The sequence below is a fragment of the Tachysurus vachellii genome, chromosome 13 (assembly GCF_030014155.1).
Source record: "Tachysurus vachellii isolate PV-2020 chromosome 13, HZAU_Pvac_v1, whole genome shotgun sequence".
In the NCBI taxonomy this organism is placed as follows: Eukaryota; Metazoa; Chordata; class Actinopteri; order Siluriformes; family Bagridae; genus Tachysurus; species Tachysurus vachellii.
The window spans coordinates 11960029-11984893 of NC_083472.1; the positions used below are offsets into that span (position 1 = coordinate 11960029).

Sequence of the window (24865 nt, forward strand, 5' to 3'; positions counted from 1 at the left end):
CTGATCGTTAGGAGGCAGTCTCTCAAGGCTTGTTGTAGTTTTGCGACTGCAATATGGCAGCATACATGCTTCTGTGTTAACGTGAAGGTCTTGCCTGGTTTGTGTGAAAACAGTTTTCACCCTGATAGGTGAGTACATATTATTTCACCATTCCCCTAAAATGCGCAGCTTGTTTCATTGTTTTTTGTCTTTATTTTGACTTTCTTCTGTCTTTCATGAATGACTTGGTTATACATATGTGACAACAGATGTCATGTGTGTGCTGTTATGCTCTATAACACATTCATTTGTAATTGTATGGTGGAGCTGTTTTTTCTCTCTTCAGTATTTCTATGCATGTGTATTCTTTGCTGGTAAACTGAGTATATTCTATAACGTCTATGTGTATGTTTACACATGCATATATACACACAATGAACACAATGTATACACGTATAGAAGGTTTTAGCAGTGAGAGTTTTTCTGTTTTTTTGTTTTGTTTATGTTTATGTTTATGTTTTTGTGTTTGTATATTTTTTTGTTAAATTGCTGTTTTCTCTTTAAATCTATTTGACCCACTTGCACAATCATGCAAAAAATACCTTACAACTAAAATCGTGTAAGATGTTGCTTGCTTGGTAATATAACTAAATTGTCCTCCATAAAGCTAAGTGCTTCTTACTTTTTTTTTTTTTAATGCATTGTTACATTGAAAGACTGAAGAGCAAGGCCAAATGTTTGGGGACACCTGGTCATATACTGTATGCACATGTGTTGTAATTGTAATGCTACCTTCAAGGCCAAGCATCATCTAAGTCTAACTTCACTTAATCCAACATTGTAGGAAACGTGTAAAGAAAAAAAGCTACTTAAATCAGTCTTACAAATTAAGTTTATTTGTTTATGTTTAGTGCATGTGCATTGTATATATACCGGTTCCTAAAACAGTTCCTACAAACCCTTCGGCATAGAATGATATTGATAGCCTCTTTTCTATTGAAGCCAATGCAATGGTGCTGTTTATACATCAGAAAAATTAGTGATGATCAGTGTTTAAATTGTAATGCAGGACAAGTTTGAGAAGAGTCATAAGGTGTCTGTTTTAATCAAGTAAGATTCTATTATCTTTTGAGTCTGTGTAATCTATCCAGAATAAAGAAAATGCATGATTTTTATCTTTTAAAGATGGCCCTGGCCTACCAATAAAATCCAATCTTATTGGCCTATTATTTGATTGCATGGTTTGCATCTTAACTTAAATGTGATATTTCTGGAGCATTTATTGCTGTAGAGCTATATATATATGTGCACACATACACACAATCATACAGTGTTGCTTAAAAGTTTGTGAACCCTATAGAAATGTCTATATTCCTACATAAATACCCAAAACATCAGATTTTCACACAAGTTCCAAAAGCAGACAAACTGAACCCAAGCAAACAGATCAGACAAAAATATTCATTCATTCATTCATTCATCTTCTACCTCTTATCCGAACTACCTCGGGTCACGGGGAGCCTGTGCCTATCTCAGGCGTCATTGGGCATCAAGGCAGGATACACCCTGGACGGAGTGCCAACTCATTCATTTACGCAATCACACACAAGGGACAATTTTCCAGAGATGCCAATCAACCTACCATGCATGTCTTTGGACCGGGGGAGGAAACCGGAGTACCTGGAGGAAACCCATTAGTGAGAACATGCAAACTCCACACACACAAGGTGGAGGCAGGAATCGAACCCCGACCCTGGAGGTGTGAGGCGAACGTGCGAACCACTAAGCCACCGTGCCCCCCGACAAAAATATTATACTTTTGTAATTTTTTTTTATTCAGGAAAAAGTTATATATCTGTGAGAGGCATAGAATTATGTGAAACTCTAGAATTAGTACTTGATTTCGAGGTCAAATTAGAGTCCATCTGATTTCAGTCAATGAGATGACTCAGGTCTCTATGAGTGTCCTATTTTAAGTTATTTTTGCTCATCAGGATGGAAAAGGTTACAAAATCCTCTCTTAACGGTTTGGACTCAGTCATATAGATTTTGTACAAGTAGAGGAAATTTAAGACCATTGGTACATTCCCAGAAGTGGTCAACCAACAAAGGTCAGTCCAAAAGCAAGACATGTAATAGTCTTTTGGGTCAGAAAGGAATACAGGTTAACTTCTAAGCAACTAAAGGCCTCTTTTACTTTGGCTAATGTTAAGTTATTGTTAAGTTATGCTCATGAGTCTGCCATCAGGTGAACACTGAACAACCTTGGATTGCAAGAAGAAAGCCACAATTCTCCAAAAAAGAACATTGCTGCCCATGAAGTTCATGTGGAGGACTTTTGGGGGAAAAGATTGTGCAGGAATGAGACCAAAATAAAACTTTTTGGTTTAAAATGAGAAGTCTTATTTTTTTAAGGAAGGAAAATACAAAATTCCAGCATAAGAAACTTATACCATCTGTGAAACATGGCGGTGGTAATATAGGTGCTGCATCTGGGAGAGGACAGCTTGCCATCATTGATAGAACAATGAATTCAGAATGATACCAGTGAATTCTAAAAAAAAAATGGCAGGACATCTGTCCATGAGCTGAATCTCAAGAGAAAATGGGTCATACACCAAGACAAGGATCACAAGCCCCCAAGAGGAACAATGATAATGTTTTAGAATTGCCAAGTCGATGTCCTGACTTTAATCCAAAAGAAAAATTGTGGAAGGGCCTGAAGCAAGCAGTTCATGTGAGGACTAAAATCCACTAAAATCTGAGTGTTGAAGCTCTTCTACTGAGGAATGGAATAAAATACCTCTAAGCTGTTGTGCAGCACTGATCCAAAGTTACCGGGAACTTTACTTACAGTTATTGTTGCACAAGAACTAACAACAGATACTGAAAACAAAAGTTCACATACTTTTGCAAGTCACAGATATGTAATTGATTGTGTTTACTTTGTTTACTTTTAGCACTTGTGTGAAAATCTGATGGAGTTTTGGGTCATATTTACGCAGAAATATAGGAATTTCTAAAGGGTTCACAAACTTTCAAGTGACACACGTCATGTGAAAAAATTAGGACACCTAATTGTTATTAAACAAAAGAAAACAAACAAAAACAAAATGGGTATTTCAACTGGGTAAAACGTTAGGACACCCTGTGCCCTAGTAGCTAGTGTTACCCTCTTTGGCTGGAATAACCTAAATGAGACGTTTCTTGTAGCCATCTACCAGTTTAAATATGAGGTTTAAATAAGCTAAACCTCCTCCGAAATCTTCTAATAACTCGCACTTGATGCCATACACCTCTAGGTGTAATGTAATTTATACATTTTAAATACAAATAAATGTGCAGGTGTCCTTACTTTTTCCTCACAAGAAATTTGATTATTTTTAAATTACATTTTATAGATCATTTAAAGACTTTTCTTTGGTTTTACTTGTTTAGTTATATTGCTTGAATCTTCCAATATTGTTAAAATGAAGATAAAATGCCCACGTTTTACTATTTTTAAAAAAATAACACAGGATGTCACATGACTGTTTTTATAGTATTAGTAGTAGTATGTATATATATATATATATATATATATATATATATATATATATATATATATATATATATATATATATATATATATATATATATATATAAAATATGAGAGAGAGACATTTTTTATAATCAGTCTGTTAGTATTTGGATACATTAAAAAAGAGAGAATTTCTATTGCTTTCATAAAAATGACCTGTAATCTTAGCGTGTAATGATATTTTTATACCACGTGAGGGCGCAAGATACTTTAATAATAAATAGGATTCTCTTTGTGAACGGACCCAGCTTCACATGTAGCTATATACTAAGTCTGTTTTATTAGGTTTTTTATTACAATAGTTTAAAATTAAATTTTTTGTGTTAGCTCATTTAAAATAAACATGTGCCCAATACGGTTTATTGCATTAGATGAGAATTAAATTTAAAGTTTAAAATGGTCAACACGAATATTGACCACACAGCTGTGCCAAAAACACTATAATTGCATTATAAACAAATGTATGAAGTAACACATTCTGAGAGATAATTTTACAATTAGTTGCAAACAAAACAACAAACTGTGAAAAGGAGGCAGAGCAAATGGTATTTAAAAAATACTAATTTAAAAAGAAAAAGAGTTACAAGTATGCAGCATGAGTTATGAATTTAAATAATAGTAAACACAGACTCATTGTAGCATTAAATGTGCAGGGTATGTGAAGGATATGTGTGTAGGATAATTAAAAACATTAATCTTCGTATAAAGTGGGAATTAATGGTGTTCCTGAGTTACTGTGAGTTTTCTTTGCAGTCCTAGTAATTCACAGTCCGAGCTGTCAAGCCAGATTTGGCAGGAGTTTTACGACACACAAATTATACATTGTTTTAGATGTCATACTTCATTATACTATGCTGTTTGAAAGACATCTGGCTTTATATAGAGCTGATTGTAGAGAGCCAGCTGGCTAACTTATACTTGTTAACTAAACGACAAGCCAGAGAACAAAATACACAGATGAGATCTCAAATTACACACATCAGAATACACAGAGAGCACAGATTTATTCTCAAATAAGTCTCTGCGATGTCGATTTCCATTTCAAAATATTGTGATAAACTGTTTCATTTTCCAGAACTGGTAGCATTTGGTCCCATTTCAGGATTAAGGTCAACAAGGGAGTTGGAAAATGCAGCAAATGTGAAAAATGTAGCTGGATGTTGGGATTTTTCAGTGATTGTGAAGTAGTGCAGAGTAAAATGAACATAATTTTCAATACAGAGTTTTTAACAGTTCTATCATAATCCTTTTAAAGATCAGGTGTCTAATGTCCACATGGCGACAATTTTCTGTTGATGTTGCTCATTGATAAGCAGTAGAGCAGATAAAACTGGAGAGCCATAAACAAAGAAGGAAAAAAACCCTTGTATTTACTCCCTTTATTATGACTATCACAATTAACAATATTTGACACTTACTTATAGGACTGTTTTAATTGTGTTGGGTCAAAATCTGCTTTTTTGTGGGTTTTTTTAGATATATTTCTAATAACACAGCAATCCATATACACAATATATACAATGGATAGAAAATCGGTAAAAGTTGCAGGTTCTTGAGTGTAAAAAATGAACCAAGATAAACTCTGTTGGTGGCTTAGCGGTTTGCATGATTGCCTCACACCTCCAGGGTTGGGGTTCAGTTCTTGCGTCTGCCTTTTGTGTGTTTTCTTCTTCTCCCTGGGCCTCAGGGGTCTCCTTCAGGTTCTATGGTTTTCTCCCCCAGTCCAAAGACATGCATTGTAGACTGAGTGGCATTTCAAAATTGTCTGGGGTATGTGAGTATTTGTGCACGATGATGGCCTGTGATAGACGCCATCTTGTCCAGGGTGTACCCTGCCTTGTGCCCCAAGTCTCCTGGTATAGGCTTTAGATTTCCTGTGATCCAACAGGATAAGCAGTGTAGCCAATGAATGGATCAATCATGTCAGATCTTTTTCAAACTTCACTGTGAAATAGCAACCAGAAGCGATAGGATTTTGTCATTTCAGCTATATTGGATATACCTGATCTAATACATAGAGAAATGAAACAACATCCTTTGCAGAAATTGCATAAATAAACTTTTGTTCATACATAATTGTCATAAATGGGTCCCCAACAAAGTGATTCTTATTAACATCGAATAATTATCAACTGTTTATAATACCTAACAAATCCCTCCAAAATTTATGGGTGAGGCTGCCAAGAGACCTACAGCAAAGTTCATGAAGTAGGACTTTTTTCCGAGACAAAAATATCTTATTATAATATTATATTTATTATATTCCAAAAGACAGTTATTTTAGTGAACACAGTAAACACCGTGAAGCATGGTGGTGGCAGCACCTTGCAATGAGACTGCTTCTCTTCAGCTTGGACTGGGACACTATTTATATGCTATGAATATAAATATTTTTATGGAATGAATCTTTAATCCCAGTTATATGAAGTTATATTATTAAAATTTACCCTGACAATGTAAGGAGTCCCAAGTGAACTCCTCTTAGTGAGACAAGAGACAATATAAGAGGTATAAGAGGCTGCACATTCCACATATTAGTTTACTAATATTGCAGAGATCAAAACATTTCAGATTTGTCTTTTCTTTCATTGGGGCTAATGTTTGAGTGATAATGTTTGTGCAAAGCTCCTACACAATGTGAATAACGGATGGCTTGACTGGTAATATGATATAATCTGTAATAAACATCACTAGATATTGTGGCAGTGCAATATCATGTAAAACCTCTAATATGTTTATAATGCACAAGCTTTCATTCTCCACAATGTCTACCCAGCTATCTTGGTAACATCAACCTCAAAGATGGTCAGCACTGCAAATTATGAGTGCAGCTACATTTTTTTTATTTTATTTTTTTAACGGTATTTGGCAGACGTCCTTATCCAGAACAACATGCATTTTATCTCATTTTATACAACTGAGTCATTAAGGCGTAAGGGCCTTGCTCAGGGGCCCAGCAGTTTCAGCTTGGTGGACCTGGGGTTCAAGCTCACAGCCTTCCGATCTGTAGTCCAACACCTTAACCACTAAGCTACCACATCCTCCAGTGTCACATCATGTCCAGTGGGCTGAAAGGTCTTAATTTAATATATTCACTAATGTGGTTGACACACACAATAAAAAATTCCTTTGTGACTTTATCAAATACGTCTTATCAAATTGCGTACTGCACTACTGATTTATATGTCAGTGCTTCAGCAACGCCAGAACGGTGTAGAAATTTTCAGCAAACCATATGGGAGAAGGGACCAAGCACCTATAAAATCTTGTTTACAATAGCATAGTCAATATTCTTTTGGGGGGAAAAAGCAAGAAAGAAAAACTTAGATTGAGCATGTGTTGGAGTATACAGACCAGAATGGTATAAGTCTAATTAAAAATATAGATTAGTATTTCATCAATATTGTTAGGAGATACAATTTGGCTTCAGCTATGAATATACCAGCATGTGCCATTTGTTATTTCATTAGTTATTGATATTTAATTACTAAAAAAGTGAAACATTTTGTGATATTTGGCATATTAACTAACAAGCTTAGTCTTTTATGTAATTGGTTAATTAGTGGTTCATGTGAGTTGACACTGACGTATTGCTTCTGTGCAACACAGTTTTTTGTTTTTTTTTTCCCTAAGAACTGAGGGCTGAGTTTCTAAAAAGCTGTGGAAAGTTAAGATCATCTTAAAGGGGAGAGTCTCTACCCGTTAACAACAATATTTGTGCTTCAATACTCTTAGGAGACTCAGTTGTTGCATCTGTGAACACTTCACTTAAACGTTCAATATGTCTGCCTCAGTCAGTGAGGATATGAAAAAGGAAAATCATTTATGACAGCAGGAACTATATCTGCAGGTGAACCAGTGACCAGTGAGTCAAGCCTTGTTTAGGGATTACAGTGAAAGAGTATGTCTAAAAGGTTCTGTATTGGGGCTTGTATGACCTGGTTGCTTTTTATCTACAGACCATTATTTCTATAAAGATTCCTGACATTTGGCCCATTTTATTAATGGAGCATGCATATAGCAGCAGAGAATAGAAAAATCTGAATTCAAGGAGCTTTACATTCCCATAGGAGCAAACTGAAATTCTGAAACGGATTATACCCATCATCATGCAATACCTTTGATATTATCTTAAGATGAAAATGTCTACATTCCAGCTATATAAACCAGATGGTGATTTTCACCCATTTCGCCCTCATATGTTAGACCTGGATATAAGATGCAACAAAAGGGAAGTGATACAGCTGGGTAAATGAAGAACTGAGGCCATCCTTAAAAATATTCTTGTTTGCCGTAACCCGACCGACCCTGTCAATTTAGGACCGACCAATTTTTTTTTTACTCTTCAAACAACTAATACAAATTCGAATGTCTAATCTATTGCACGAATCGATTGGACCAACCAACACAAGTTTCGAAAACGAAAATAGGAAATTGATTTTAACGGCTTTCTCTCCCAGCGCTTCCAGGTTTTTTTTTTTTTTTTTGGAACGCGTCACACAGCAACTGCAGCTTCAGACACACACGCATAACAGCAAATAATACTTCTGCACAATGTTTCTCTTTTTACAACAGAAATGTGAATGGTGTGTTTGACTGAAGGCACGTGTTGAACACCCAGTCAGTGACGTCACGATATGCTAATTTGTTTAAATTCATACCTACGTAATCACCATCACCAAAATTGTACTTTTTTTTTTTTACATTGAAACTTGAAAAAAAAAATATATAGACCTACCTACCGACCCTTTTTTTTTTTTTTTTTTACTGTTACTGCAAACCAAAATATTTTTAAGGATGGCCTGAAGTAACAGAAACATAATGTCAGTTGTCAGAGATGTGAGTCAGTAACGAATGCAAATAAACTTGAGGTTTTGTACCAACAAGGTCAAACTAAGTAATAAGCAAAAGTGAAAGAGATGTCTAAATGTCTAAGTGGAAGCACTGCGGTTAGATCAGCCACTAGCTACAAGCCTCAGATACAGACAAACCTCGCACCAATCACATCAACCTGAACCTAAAAGAGAAAGGACAGAGAACACACACCCACAGCACTAACTGGGTCGTAACATCATATAACCTTTAAGTTAGGAATAAAACATATGTGGTGTAATGCTGATTTGTTGCTTTTGTCCCAGTGTTTTTTACTATTCCATTTGCCAGTGGTAAAAATGTTTTATTAATTAATTAACATTTTCTACATTTATTATTAATGTTGTGGACTGTCCACTACACATTATAAGTTCCTTCCTGTTCTGACTGACTTTATAGCTGCTGTAAACAGAAGTATCCTCACCAGCTTCTCTTGAAGGTCATAACACAAGTAAAATGCAGCTTGTCACGTTGACCAAGAAACCACAAAGTTGGTCTGAATTCAGGTCTCTCAGCTGTATCTCTGACTGCTAGTCCTTAAATAAATGGAAAATAAATGTCTCCTCACAGAAGATTGCAGAGTATAAGCAATTACACACGTTGAGCTGTCTGTGTCGCGCCTCCCGTACAAGTCCCAGTGTATGCTGTTGCTATAGTAATGATAAAGTATTAGGACACGCACATTAATATAAACTTATACTTTGCCTCGCTGTTAGAAAATTAATCAGCACCTTCTGACCAAACAGAATCGAGTATTTAACAGTGCTTCAGTAAAATGCTATTTAACAGCGTAGTTCTAGAATGTTCCACAATCAGAACATGAAATGGTTTGTTAATTGGTAAAATCAATATTACGTGACCTCCAAGAGCAAGCAGTGGATGCTGTGGTCTGGTGGCTCAGTGTGTAGAATCTTTTAATTTTAGAGCTAATATACTGTGTTTGGGTGTAGCTGGGAATGGAAAATTGGTGCTTTGGGGTTTGGGAATGGAAAATTGATGAAGCAGTGATTTTTCTTTTTAAAAAGTTCTCACAAACTTCACCTGAGAGGAGTTCTTCTTCTCTGGGGCTCATTCCTGACCCTCCCACAGCCCTTCCTCTATCAATATGCAACTTCTGGAACAGGGGACAGAATACTAATATACTGCTGTGCTCTTTGAATGGGGATGCTTCAGTGAACTCTGTGGCGTATAAACGCTAGACTGCAGTATGTAGCAGTGTGAAGTTTAGTTTCATTAGCCTTTAATAGGTGGTGACAATTCTGGGCATCACAGGATCATTCGCGGTGCACATATCACAGCTAGCCATGAAGTAAAGGCCACATGCAGGTAAAAGCCCTTGTTCCACCTTTCCTAAGATAAATGTTAAAAAGATAATTGAGTAATCATTCCTGGTTGGTCTTCCTCCAGGGAAGTTATACAGGAACTACTGCAGTGTTAAAAGGTTGGCACATTCCCTGAAGCTCATCACTAAAAAGAAAAAAATGCAAATCTGTCTGCCACAGCTGTTTCTATGCCTAAGCAGTGGCAGGGGTGTGATTTATTTGATCCAGAACAGCAATCATGGGCATGATTTATTTGATTCAGAACACCAATCAAGGTTTCACAACAAAGTGTGGAATATTTAATTAAACTTAATTCTACCATGAACTGCTTTCCAGACTGGTCAATTTTTTTTTCTTGTTTAAATTGTTGGTTTGATTTGATCGAATGAATGTTTTACAATTCAGACCTGTTTTTATGGGTTTGCTGTGATGATACCTTAAAGAGAGGTTCAAAGCTGGGTAGAGTTTTTGGGGTTAAAAATGCAGAACAGGAAAGCATAAAGCACACTTATCTGTTTCTTTGAAGAAATACTCTTGGATAAACACAGGGATTTTGAATAAACTGATGTTTTTATCTCTGCTTGGCATGAAATCTCTATTGTGTCAACATTGACAGTGCATTGCTGCACATTATTTTGACTCAATTTTATAAAAATTGAAGTGAATGTACTTATTAATTAATTTATTATTTATCTATTACAGTATACAGAATATATAATATCTGTCTGTCTCTCTGTCTATAGACACACACACACATATATGTGTGTGTATATGTATATATGTATATGTATGTGTATATATATATGAGGGGACAGTGATAAGATGAGGGGACAGTGATAAATGGAACTGAAGTCAGTAGTTTGTATGGCTCCCACGTGCCTGTATGCACTCCTGCCTACATCTAGGCATTTTCCTGATGAGATGGTGGGGGATCTCCTTCAAGACCTGGATCAGAGTATCCATGTGCTCCTGGACAGTCTGTTGTGCTACATCAGATCTGATAAATAACATCCCAGAGGTTCTCCATTGTAAAGGGTCTGACAATGGCTCTGATGACTTTATTCATACAGCAGTATGGGAAGCATTGCCTAGCACATGGAGGTCTGTGCAACTCTCTAAGGATATTCCTCCTAGAGTCTAGGAGGAATATCCTTAGAGGGTTGCACAGACCAGTTAGGACCTAGACCATAACTGACACACTGCGACTCTGGTCATTCTGGATGGTGTTGCAGGCAGCATAACATTCCCCATTTGTCACACATCACAGGTCCCAATAGATCAGGGGTTGGGATCCTGCAGCTCTAGAGCCTCATAAGGCTCCTTCATCCCTCTGCAGTGCCTCCCTGTAGTTTGGAAAAAATATGGGATTTAATAAATTATATATTTTTTATTTTATTTTCAATGGAGTAACTTATTTTTCCAGAGAAAAGTGATCTTGTTATATTAAAATTAAAAGTGTTTCATATTTTGTCCACCAAAATATGGATCTCATAATAATTTTGAAAAAAAAAGAAATCTCCAAACAAAATAGAAGGTTTAATGCTTCATGGACAGATTCATTTGCCTTCGCTGCTGACAATGCTGGTTTATGTGTAGAGAAATTAGCAAACAACAAAAATATAGAAAGACATTTACAGAACAAACACAGCATTTGCTGGAAAGTACAAAGCTGGACCAATTTCAGAGCAAACACTTTCAAGAAGTGAATTAAGTCTACAAACTTACCTACTGTTGCTGGTTTTGTGGCTCACATTTAATACACTATTATTTTGCAAATATATATTGTAACCGGAACTGATGCTGTTGTTTTATATTGATTCTTGACAGTTGATTGCTGTGTGTGTTTTAGAAAGAAAAAAGAGGATAAGGGAATTCTGAATGGAACTTCAGTTATAATTAAACATAAACTGGCTAATTTTTACGTTTGCTCTTTTTAACACTCCTTCTGCTACATTGTTTTATTATAAAGTGGGTGGATTTTTATTTTATTTATACATGCATTTTTTTTAAATCTATTTTTCTGTTTAAAGTAACCCTACATATGCCAGTGTATGTTTGTTTTTCAAGTATTGATAAGAGTTTGGTGTTTTCCTTTGCCACAAACAGCAATAAAATGGCAATCGTTTTCTTTTTGTCCTATAATTTAATAAATGCAAATAACTATAGTTCTTTTATATACAGCATAACTTGAAACATTTATGCGTTGTGTTATATTTTCAGGGTCAAATGGGATTTGAATAAATTGTATTAACAAAACAGAAAACTAGAGACAAATCAGTCAGGAAAGATAAGGAGAGAGCAATTGTCTGTGGCCACCATCTGTAATACTGTTCACTTTTTAGGGGTTGCATTGCTGTTGCCTCTCCAGTGCAACTGTTCAGCTGTGTCACTTTCATTTGTCATTTTAGTGTGTGTGTGTGTGTGTGTGTGTGTGTAAGGACTGAAAATTCAGTGTTGTCAAGAGAAAGGATGTATTTTACCCCTGTATATACCATAATTTTCACCCATGCAGTTACTGCATTCTTAAAACTGTAAAAGTATGAGAAACAACTAGCCAGATTGTGATTGCAGTAAATTCTGTGCACCATTTGGTTATTTTTTTAACTTTCATCATTAATATAACTTCTCACTTAGTAATTTACCACATGAATGCTTTTTGTAATGCATGAGGAGCCAATTTTAGTAGCATACACATTCCTAATACTACTTATTGTTAGAAAGCCAGGCTATTTTTTATTTTTATTTATTTATTTATTTATTTATTTTCTTCAGAATAAAAATGGGATGTGGCGGGGTAAATGTCTTGCTCAGCAGGTCTTACAAATTGGTTATTCTTAGGTCTAAACAAAGCTGCTTTCCCATGTGTGCAAGTTCAATTTGTTTCAAACTGAAAATAAATATATCAATAGAGGGAGAAATCTGATGAACTGGCTGGCTTTCAAAATGTCAGGTTGTAAATCTATATATGCAAATGCTGCATAAAACACCACGAAGAGTCGTGTGTGTCTTTTGTAATATTTGGTCTCTGGGCTATAAATCAAATACCAATGGCTGCCGTTGTTGCTCGCACTGGTGTGATTTGGGTCTTTGCTTTATTATCTAAACTTCTTTATCTTTGTCCGAGAATTTAAACAGTTGATTAGGTTGCCTATTGGCATACATTTAACCTTCACAGCTCTTCAATAACGGGTGACAAAATAATGCCGTATCAGTATGATCAGATGTATACCAACATATGTTACTTAAATGTCAGCGGTTCCCTTCAATACATATTGCACTCAGAAGCTCTAGGCTTCAAAATATAGAGGAGATAAAAAAAATGAACCCATCACAATTCATCTTCCAAATATTAATTTATCATCTTAGTGAAATCACTAAAACTTTAATATAGAAAGTTTTTGTTAATTCATTCATTCATTCATCTTCTACCGCTTATCCGAACTACCTCGGGTCACGGGGAGCCTGTGCCTATCTCAGGCGTCATTGGGCATCAAGGCAGGATACACCCTGGACGGAGTGCCAACCCATCGCAGGGCACACACACGCACTCATTCACTCACGCAATCACACACTACGGACAATTTTCCAGAGATGCCAATCAACCTACCATGCATGTCTTTGGACCGGGGGAGGAAACCGGAGTACCCGGAGGAAACCACCGAGGCACGGGGAGAACATTCAAACTCCACACACACAAGGTGGGGGCGGGAATCGAACCCCCAACCCTGGAGATGTGAGGTGAACGTGCTAACCACTAAGCCACCGTGCCCCAGTTTTTGTTAATGTTTTGGAATATTGCATGATGTGCAAATAGTGGAGCACTCGCATCGCTCTCGCTCTCCCTTTCCCTCTCTCACTCTGTACTATCATCTCTCTTTCTTTTACACACACACACACACACACACACACACACACACACACATATATGTGTGTGTGTATTAATTCTTAGGGTGGACCTGTAGTAACTTTTGTTTAGAATTCTCTGTAGCCATCTTTCAAGTATTTAATTTTATACAGACAAAAATGCACATTGTTTTGCTTTGTAGATGATTCAGAAATAAAAAAAGAAGCCTTTGCAGTCTCATTAAAATTGTGCTTAGATTATTGAGAGAATCGAATTGAAACGTGAATGCAGTACATTGCATTGAATCACGACCGGCGTGTGTATTGTTCCTCCCAGAGCTTGTTGGCTGCTTTACAATTACAAGTTATTAGCTAGCAATCAAACACAAAAGATAATTAATGTCTGAACATTAACCAGAAAGGGGAATTTTTTATCATCTCCATCTGCTGTTTTCACTCATTAGTTTATTACTGCCACTCTGCCTCTCCTCTTCTTTGCTCTGTCTCTCCCTGCACTTCTGGCACAACCAAATTAGAAACGAGGCACAGTGATTTCTCAGTATGTATTCATAAATTAATGTATTTTTAAATGGAATGAAATGTACTTGTTTTGTCAGTATACCTGTGCACACTGCCAAAGTATCCCCTATGTATGATAAATACTGGCAGGACTAATATACATTTAAAATACCCAGTAATGAAATCTTTAAAAACACATCTTAATTTTGTATTGATTCGTTTTCTTACATTAAAAAATTACATTCACAATTTAAGTTTAAAGGCTTCTTTATCAGAAGAATAATCTCTTATTCTCTGGTCTCTGTGTTCAGTTAGCTAAAGAATCAAATCAGAGCTAAGAAGCCATTTGGTAGGGGCTTAGCATTCAAAATGTATTTCAGGAACCTTTTTGGTTTATAAAGAGCGTAAGCTTTTATAAACAATGACGTCCTGAAATTGTTGAACTGCCATTTAAACAGAGTATCACTCTTCTGCATGTGCTGTTGAGGTGAAGAAAAACAATCATTTTATTATTTATTGTTCGGGCTGAAATTATTGTAAGACCAGAGATTGTTGTGAAGCAACAAGCAAGCATGGAAACAGCTCCATGTCAAACAAAACAAAACAAAGGCATCCGTCTGTCCTGGAAAGATAAACCTGGAATCAGATCAAATAGCACTTTTTCAGTAAATTGCTTTGCTAAGGCAGCCGACTTGCTGTCAGGACTCTTCACATTCGGGATACTACATAGAGATTGCACAGGAGTGGAAGGTTGCCAAGCGATCACTCTCTGACTGGCTAATAAATTGATCCAACCTACAACACGCTTCTTAAAGAGTGTAAATGCGTTAGAGCAGCGGCGTAAAGAGGGATGGAAATAAAGGGCTTGGCGTGTCTAGCATTTTAATGAAAATCAAGTGTGGGTTTTTTATTTTTCAGGGAACACTGTTCTGTCTTATACAGTACACGTATTAAAGGTGCAGGTCCTGGTCAAGCTTCTCATGCTGCCTCAATGCTCTTCAAAGGGTTTCCTTTCCTTTGTCCCTTTTGTGTGCTTGATCTGTGATCTGCTGCAGTAAAGCTTTAAAGCAGGTCCATTGTGCCTGTTTCTACAAAGTGCGTCTTCCTTTTACTGCGTGTAGTGTCTCATGGATTCTAATAACCGCTGTGCATTGCATTAATGTGACTATACCGTGACTGATTAAACAGCACTTAAGACACCCCGTGGGTTTTGTATCCCGTTAGCCTATTTGCAAAGCCATTCTTTCATACTGATTTCACAAATGAGTAGCCCATTCATCTGTGTGTAAGGAGCTTAAAGTGTGTGTGTGTGTGTGTGTGTGTGTGTGTTTAAAATAACCTCTGCTTGAACAAAAGTTGAAGCCATTGCATCACTCAAGTAACTGATCGAATCTGTCAATTGAATTCAGTCTTGAATGAATCCTCAGGCATTACTCCAGCCACGCTCTAGCACTCTTGTGTAGAGCGCAGTACTGTGCCATATAGGGCCTGAGCTTGCTTATAATGGATTTGTGTGTGTGTGTGTGTTTGTGTATTCGCTCCTGTGTGTGCTATATAAGAGCCCCCACACATCCGGGTTTTCTGTTGTCTTTCTATCCCCATTTCCATTCACTGCTCTTTACTTTGCAAACATATTTTTCCACATTGGATCAAGATGCGACTTAGGCTACGTTCACACACCAATTCTGAATTAATATTTTTTAAATGAAAAATCATTTAATTAGGCTGTTTGCTTTAATGTTTTAATGTGACCTATAGCTGACTAGGTTAATCTGTTTGCACAAAGGAACAATGTGTTCCATGATGCGTTCATGGTCTCTGTAAAAGGGCATATTTTTCAGCCACAGACACTTCTTTGGTTCACATACCTGATTTCTTTTATTCATTCATTCATTCATTCATTCATCTTCTACCGCTTATCGGAACTACCTCGGGTCACGGGGAGCCTGTGCCTATCTCAGGCGTCATCGGGCATCAAGGCAGGATACACCCTGGACAGAGTGCCAACCCATCGCAGGGCACACACACACTCTCATCGATTTCTTTTAAATATTGCTTTTAAACTTTTATATAACTATCATTCCTTTGATGCTACAGCAGCATCCTTATATGGCCTTATTCAGCCATTTCTTTTGAGATCAGTTCAAACACTGAGTAGTTGTGATTATGTGCCTTGTAATTTTGCCTAATCACCCCTAATGTTTATGAGGGCTGTTACATCACTATCCTTCTAAAGAAATCCTTCTTTGTTGTTATCCTCTCATTCTTTCCAAGGAGCATGAAATTATTATAATGTTAAGTAGGATTGATGTAAAAGTTGCATGAATTCCATCACATATAGGATGTCCGTTAGGTTTCAGGACAGCATATTGAAATTGGTATTTGGAATTGAAAATGTTAGTCAGGGTTTTTTTTTGGTTTGGTTGGTTGGTTGTTTTATTTTTTCCCCACACGGTCATGCAAGTAACAAATCTATGACAAATTTGTTTAAAAAAAAAAAGTCTGATTTGGGCCACTGCTGTGTGAATGTTGTCTTATACTCCACAGCTAGCATGCCTGATGGTGTGCAAGAGATGGTGTGCACATTGTTTTGCCTTCGGTCATGTATTGATTGAAGCGCACTGAATTTTTAATGCCTTAAATTAGAACTCTGCAATTACTTTTGTGAACAGGGAGGCCAAGGTCCAGGCAAACACACAGAAGATGTCCAAAATATCCAAGGCAGCAAAAGCAGTGAAGAAGGTGGAAGTAGGAGGTGTGATCAGAGCTATTGTTCGATCAGGACAGGCAGCTCCAGGGCCTCCACTGGGCCCCATCCTGGGACAGGTAGGCAGAATTTTTTTTTGTACATTTCCTTTTTTCCCTCTCCACCTCCATTTTTTTTTTCTGCTGTCTATCTAAAAGACTGATGCATCATATAGCAGTATACTGACACTGCCTTATAGCTGTTTACACATAAAACACCTAGTTAAGTAAGAGTGTAATTGAAACTCTAATGATGCCATTAAGCTGCTGTCTGTCTTAATGACAATAACCGAGCCCTTCTTGCCTCTCTATAAAGGCACTTTTGCCTGCCCTCCAGAGTGTGCTTGCCAGCATATGGGAATCTGTTCAGCCTTGGAAATTAGATGAATTGAGTATCAGTCAAGCGAGGCAATGCCATGTGTTTTAAACTGTGTCAAAACATGGTCAGCATCATTGTTTGAGCCCATTCTTTGATGCTGTGGCACTATTTTTTATTCTTTTTTTGCGCATATGTGTGTGTATGCATGCACACTGGGTGTGTATATTTGTGGTTGTAGCAAAATGTAAATAAATTGTCCACATCATCCTTTTAGCTTTAGGCACTGGCCCTTTAATCTCCCTCTCTCGCTTTTTCGGTGTTCCTCTTTTCTGTCTAACCAACCCTGACAGAGTAAACATATCGAGGTAGGCTGCATGTCGGCCTGGGAGCAAACTTAAACAAATGAGAGAAATAAAAGAAAGAGAAACAAGCAAGGAAGATGGAACTGACACATCCAGCTAAGGTGAATAAATTATGATCCGGTGTAAAATTGCTATGACCGAATGGAGGATGGAAACAAAAGGTAAAAGAAAGCAAGGGATAAGTAGCCACTACTGGTGTTTCACAAACTGTGACCTAGCTTGGCAGCAATACACAGAATGTCAGCAAAAATGTGCACAATGCTTTGAATGCTTAAATGGAGGAAATGGGTACTTTGTTGCCGGATTTTTTTTTGGACTCATTTAAACCTGGCTCACCAGAGTAATGCTCTAGAAAAGGTATTTGCCATGGAGAATAAGGCAAAGATAAACACTTGAGACTGCAGACTGAAGACTGCAGTTCTGTTAATCCCCCTTTGTTTATCCATCTGAAATCTATCTCCTTTCAAGTGGCACGCTTAAAGCAGTGCTGTTCATACATCGTAATGAATAACCCCATTCCCTCAACATTTTCAGCCATTTTTGTGTTATTTTAATCCGTCCTGCAAATATTAGCCATAGCTTACACGTATATATAAAGCTGCATGTGAACACGTAGCTAATTGACAAACAAGTCCTTTTTGAATGAATTAGGTCAATAAGAGAAGCTTGAATGAAATATGTCAGTCCTCCAGGCCATGACCTGCTGTCACCACCTGCTAAGGTTTCTTGTTCTTGGCATTTCAGTCAGACATGCATGAGACTCATGCCATAATTACACAAGCAATCACTCCACTTTTTATACTGATAATTATGATAATAGCTGTGTTAAACGGGGATTTGAAGTGAATCAGCATTTTCTGTCATTTTCTCCCCATATATTTGTTTCATGCCATTTCACATGCATTTAAACAATCTATTATGGATGACAATAATAATGATGATGATGATGATGATGATGATGTGGATACTCTGGCAGTGTTTTCACAACAGGGAAATTTGATTTACCCAAACAAAAAATGACACATCTGTCTATAAAAATGAACAAGAATGTCAATGCACATCCCTCAGACAGTATACTGGAGTGGCTGTAGTTCTTGTAAAATATGAGGTCATAGAGTTGATCAGATTTCTCAGAGGCTGTGTCCAGACTAATGGGAAATTTGGTGTCTAACAAACATTTATTATATAGTGGAGTACTAATGTTTCAGAGCCATGCTTCACGCTGCAAATTGTAGAGTTAAAAAATATATGTGGTGAAAAGAATCAATAAGCTTAGGTTTAATTGACGCTCATAAGAAGGCAGTTGGTTAATTTGCTGCATTTATGAAGTTTATCTTTTATTTTCTTGTCATTCATTTTATGTATTGTGTTTTGAAGCTCGTGACATGTGCATGAAACATTTATTGTATGTCCATAGTTCAGGAGCAATGGCAAGCACTGATTTGAACATCTAACAGGAATGTTGTATATAGCCAATGTATTTCTGCATGAATAATCACAGTTAAGCTAATTATCATATTAATCACTGGAAATTTGGTCAAACTTAACAATATGGCTTCCACCCCTGTTACCTTGCAGCTTATAAAGCAGCACTTTATCCAACACATCCTGTATGCACATGTGCATGTGTTACCGATTTAGGTGATTTCATTACATTAAAATTATAATAAAAAAAAAAAAGTTAAAATGGCAGGGGTTTTGTTCATTTATGTCTTTCTGTAAGGGGAACATGGGAGAGGTTTAAAGCATAAGATGACCGATCACTCATCTACATTTACAGCTTACTTTAGTTCATAACATCATCTATTTAAAATTCAGTCCAGATATGCAGTGTCTCTGATTAAGACACTTTTTGTAAATGGGGTAAAATGACTATTTAGTTGACTTTAATCTGACAATGCAATGAATTTAAAAATAGACCCATATTTATGTATTTAGTATCAGTCTCAAATTCCATAGTGTTTCTTTCCTAATGTATTTATAATGAATTACTCTATATTTATGATTGACTTCTGAATATCCAATATTTTTTTTCTCTTTTAAATCCTTACTAAGCACACTTGTATCTCAATATACGATATCTCGAGGGTTTAATTCATAACAAAACTGTTTTTAATTCATTGACTCCTATCCTCTTGGAATCATGTGGACAAGCTTCTGGAAATGTAATAACGTAAATAAAAATAGTGATGTGAATAGATCAAGTACTTTTCACTGTGTTAAGTGCCCATTGTTCTATCAGAGCCATGTTTGTTTTATGGGTCTATTTTTTATTACTAAGCAGTGAATGATGTTTCAGTTTCATGCACTTTGATTTGATTTGTCTAATACATAATCAGTAAATTAAAAAAGACTGCTTAATAATAACAGATTTAAAATACAATTTTTACCAATGTTTATAAGCTCGACATACTGTATGTTTGCTCAACAGAAATGTGAAAAAGTATAAAAGTGTATGAAAATGCATAATATTTATATTACTAAACATTTTAAAAACATTGGTGATTCAAATTGAACATTTGTGATTCAACAGGGTGAAATCATGAAGATTTGATTGGCTATGATATTATTAACATTAGTCTCTCACAGTTTAAAACGCTAAAATATATAACTGATTCTATGTAATTTGGTCTAACAGGGTAGAATGTGTATGATGGGAAGCAAACTGTCCTGATAAAGCACTGCAATATTAAAAATGAAAAGAGTGTACCTTAACCAGCATAAAAAATTCACCCATTGAATAGATGATGATACGATTTCTTTTTTTTTTTTTTTTAAACATACTAACCTGGTAGAAATCAATGCTGGGAACAAGCAAATACCATCTGCATAAAAAAAACGCACACAAAATAAAATTTTATATTAATGTTGCTGTTTTTCTTTTGTGTGAAAATGTGGAAAGCATTCTAAATAATTCTAATTGATTTTTTTTTTTTTCAAGATTGAATAGGCACTGGATAGCAGAAATGACTTGATAGTGATAGTGAATTAAACAGGATTAAACAGAATGCAACTGTCTATTAGAGAATGTGTGCTCAGAATTAGTTATTACTTGGTTTTTGGCCAAAATCCAGACCAAAAGGATGACTGGTGACCAAAAAGTCTGTCATTGTTGCTTATCCACAGTGGCTGATCAGTCCACCTAGAGCTCCTGCGAAATATAGGCAGACCCCAAGGAGCTATCAGCATGATCCGGCCTTGTGTGGCTTTGGCTTTGGCCATGAGTGCGTAGGAGTGCGTGGTCCCGAGTGGATGGAATTGTGCCACTGCTCTGTCCTTGCTCCATTTGCTCTGCATCCATCCCCAAGCTCTGGTTTCTCCCTCCACCCTCACCTCCTTCTCCTTGTCCCCCACTGTTACTGTTTCTGTGCATGTCCCATGCTGATCTAAGCTTGAGAGCCAGTGCCAGCACATTCTTCCCCACAAACACTGTGGATATCCTTGGGTCCCTATACCAGAGTACACCCACAGCCCTGAGCCCCAGTGTCATCACATTGATGGCAAACAGACTGAGCCACGGGTACACAGCTTCCCTGCGTGCTCTTCTCAGCCCTGGTAGTGCCAGCTCGGTGAGTGAGACACAAGGCAAGAGAAGCAGCAGCACATAGCAATAGAAGAAGATGACCCCATCAACCCATAATGGGACCACTGCACCACTCTGAGCCTCTTCCCACAGGCCAGCCTGCAGGTCCAGCACATCCAGCAGGTCTAAGGCCACCCAAAGGAGCCTGGCACGAACCTCCTGCTTCCTGTGTGCTGGTGTTACATGCTCAGCTCCTGTCAGTACTAGAAAGAGCGAGGGCAGCCCCACTGAGAGCAGAAGAGTGAGGGTCTTGCGTGCCAATGGGTCTGCTGGCCGCCGTTCATGCCTGTAGTTCTGGCACACGAAGAAAAGCTTGAGTTCCAGTAAAGACAGGAACAAGAACCAGAGAGCGCTGGCAAAAGCACGCCGTGGCGAGCGAGCTTCTGACGCAACACCAGCTGACACAAAGCGAAGTGCCAGAAGGAAGCCCAGGTCACCCAACCCCACAGCTGTGCATGCCCATGCAGCTGGCCAAGCCCGACTCCCGCGCCCCAGCATGCTCTGTTCTAGGAGATAGAGGTCAAGCACAGCCATTGTGCTCACAGTCACCAAGGTGGACAAACACACCTGGGGTGAAGGTAACATGCCTGGAACAGAAGGAGAAAAAAGGGCACTGTTAGAATGCAATGTTGTGTCAAGTATCAGGGGATTCACTCAGAGGTTATAGGGTTTATACTTTTCAGTATGGCTTGGCATATTAATAAGCAGAAAATTAGAATATGCTGAGGAAAGAGAATATTTGCATGTTGGACTTGTTTCTACTTTGAAATTTTTCACTTATCCTGGTTGCAAGATAGATCAGATAAGCTATAACACGTATGTGTTGAGTATCTGGGCAAAGTGAGTGTTTCAGTATTAATTTCAGTAATTCAGTAAACTGCAGTAACAGGCAATACTCATTACTCATAACTCATTGTCCCTGTGGCTATGTTTATTATTTCATCTGTATTTGAAAAAGAGCAAAGCAGTTTTATCTGTTATCCATAAAAAAGGAATAAAGTGAAAATACATGTGATCTTTTAATACACACAAATGGCATTTTATTCCCTAAGATCTACGATGGACCATTGGATGGTTACTTATTCATGTGTACAACCTTCTTCATCGCAGTATTTGTGCGCATTTATCACAAGGTCATTCAAATACGGATTTGTCCTTTTTACTTTTTGTCTTTGTACGTCCTCAAAATTTCTGCATAGGTTGTACAATAGTTACTGTGTTGCTGCCTTATTTATTGTTAATTAATTGTGCTAAAATTTGAGGTCCGGTATGCTGATAAAGCTTGTTTTCTGTGTGGCTGGACTGCCAATATTTTATAAAGGATAGCTCTATTAAAATGGCTTTTATTTGCCGGATCAATTTTTGAAACAATAGCATTTGCACTGTGTTGCAGAGACATACAGTCCTAACACACACCACACTATAAGACAAGGTGTTATCACATGCTTGTTTTTATATATATATATATATATATATATATATATATATATATATATATAATATTCTTATTTAAAGCAATATTTCTTCCAACGACACTGTAACTCTTCTTAATGATTTGTGTGGGGAAATGATTGCAATCTTTACAGACAAATCGAATCTGTGCATCCTCAGCCAATTGCACTCTATAGCTAGTTGTCTTTGTGAAGTCCACCAGGCAGCTTTGGGTGTTAGGAGCTGCAATGATCAAAGGCATCCTAATATAAAAATCATTAGCATTTAAGAAATATGGTAATGGCATCGTTGTGAATACATGATCCATAGCTGAGATTAATTAAACCTGTCCTAATGAGAAGACTTGCACTAGATTACTATATTACATGCAGTTACATGTTTTATTTTTGAATAATCAGCTTGGGGGAAAGACTGGGTATGTACACAGTTATGTTTATTACATTATAGATTTATATAGGTATATTATTATATTTATTTATACAAATATTTGTTTTCTTAAAACAACTGAGAGAACCAAGAATTAAACAGTGAGAGTCCTATTGTTGAGGGAAGGAGAGAGAGACAATGATTCATTCCCTTAGCGTTTTACAGACCTATAAAATGTTAGTGCATGATGGTGATAGTTCATAAACAGGTCTCAGGGAATGAGTGAGATGGTTAGTGACAGGATAAGGAATGAGAGACAAAAGGCACAGGAGACTGCTGAGGGTAAAAACATGGAAGATCAATCCACAGGAATAGATAAATTTATTCAGTCCTGGGGAACTGTGGAAATTAAATGCATTAATACATAAAAATGGACCAGATGGAGGAAATGTTTAGTAAATGACCTAGGATTACCAGTCGTCTTCTGTGTGATGAAAAGAGTGTCTGCATTGCTGATGTCTGATTAAAAGTAGATGTTCTGAAATGAAATGCAGGTTTCAAAAAGCCTTTCTTGAGGATTAGCGTAGAAAATAGTATGTCTGATAATCTCTGTGTTATCAAAACCTGGTTTCAGAGCCTGGTATGTCTTGTCTGATGGGATAGAATTTTTTTTCTTCTTTCCCAGACACAACTTTCACCATGTAATTCACTATGATATAAATATAGACATTTGGTTGAAAATCCTCCAGGCACATCAATAGTGACACGGCTTCCAGAGTGTCAATAGACAATGTGCTCTGCTTTACCGCGAGTATGAGTAATGGCGTGGAAAGCATACAGGTGATTGTGTGTCCGCAAGTGTGAGCTTACATGCATTATTCAGGCACAGATTCCCTGTTGGCCTTCCCTTCAGTACAAACGACTTGTCTCTGATGGACTGCTTACTACTGAGAAACAGAGGTGCTTCCACAGTTACTGGACAGGTATCCAATTCAGCGACGGTGTTATTCAGTGTTTATTTGGTCAAGTCATATTCGCCAGCTATGTACTCATAACACTTAATAACAGTGAACTCTTAAGCGTTACAAATGTAATTAGACTTCCCTTACTGCTTATATAATATCAGTGTCATAGCGTTGACCTGTCCACCACAGAGATCATCAATAATTTGGGTGCGCAGGTGTTGTGTTTTGTTTTTATTTGTCCTTGGGTTTATTACAGGTCAGATTTAAATAAGGCTTAAACATGCTTTTATGTAGCTCTTCTCTGAGTGTGCTTAACTGTTATTAACAGGTTCATAATTTTCATTGTAAACTTTAATTGTAAAGTTTGTGTTTATAATAAAGCAGGGGTTCAGTCCCATGAGCTGAAGTTTGTTGCATTATTGAGAGGAAGCAGAATATTTACCAAACTAAGCCGTCTCAGTGTCTGTATATCAGTAGATTTTTATTTACCTTAAGTCGACGGAATCAGATGTTGTTGTGTTTTCAGTCGAATTCGTCTGGAATAGTTCAGATGTTTGAGTAAAACGTCTCGGTCGCTGCGCCCCAATCTTACCACATACCGGTAAATCCAAAGAAGCCATTTAGACGATGCGAAAGAGCTCAATAGCTACATTGTCAAACCTCAAGTCGCCTGCTATTCCGGTCAGGTTTGTGGAAAATCTGAATATTTTCTCTTTTACTATCTTTCCCCCCACACACCCCACTCCACATCCCACCCCCTTCCCCTTCACAGCCCGCGGACGTTTTCCATGAGACCGTTTTTCCCCCCAAACCTCTCGCGAGCGCCTGTCGACTCGGTTTCAGCTTGTCGCGCGCGGTCTCATCAGCTTCACGCGCGCTTTCGGTGCTATGTATAGGGCTCTATATGTCGGGGAAAAGTCGACGAGTAGTACTGGAAAATCTGCAACCGGATGTTAAA

At 37.3% G+C, this 24865-nt stretch overlaps 2 protein-coding genes across 3 annotated transcripts in view; one reads left to right on the forward strand and one right to left on the reverse strand.

Moving 5' to 3' along the window:
* The window catches only part of mrpl11 (mitochondrial ribosomal protein L11), a 42000-nt gene continuing 17135 nt past the window's right edge, over nt 1–24865 (forward strand). The window contains exons 1-2 of the mRNA XM_060885909.1: nt 1–128; nt 16788–16941. Coding sequence (XP_060741892.1) covers nt 16819–16941 — 123 coding nt within the window. The 5' untranslated portion in view covers nt 1–128; nt 16788–16818. The remainder of the gene's footprint in view (nt 129–16787; nt 16942–24865) is intronic.
* On the reverse strand, nt 20175–24611 carry tmem265 (transmembrane protein 265). 2 transcript variants are annotated; one of them, XR_009649419.1, is made up of 3 exons: nt 24397–24611; nt 20594–21711; nt 20175–20366 (listed from the first exon to the last, which is right to left on the reverse strand). XR_009649419.1 is itself a non-coding variant. In XM_060885908.1 (2 exons), exon 2 carries the CDS (start codon nt 21707–21709, stop codon nt 20684–20686), a length of 1026 nt encoding a protein of 341 aa, XP_060741891.1. In that variant the 5' UTR covers nt 21710–21711; nt 24397–24611; the 3' UTR covers nt 20415–20683. The 2 variants fall into 2 exon arrangements, 1 of the variants encoding a protein (XP_060741891.1); XM_060885908.1 differs by lacking the exon at nt 20175–20366 and having other exon boundaries at nt 20415–21711.

What these genes read in the sequence shown, in the direction of transcription:
- tmem265 (XM_060885908.1), bottom strand. Translation starts at nt 21,709, where the DNA reads ATGTTACCTTCACCCCAGGTGTGTTTGTCCACCTTGGTGACTGTGAGC.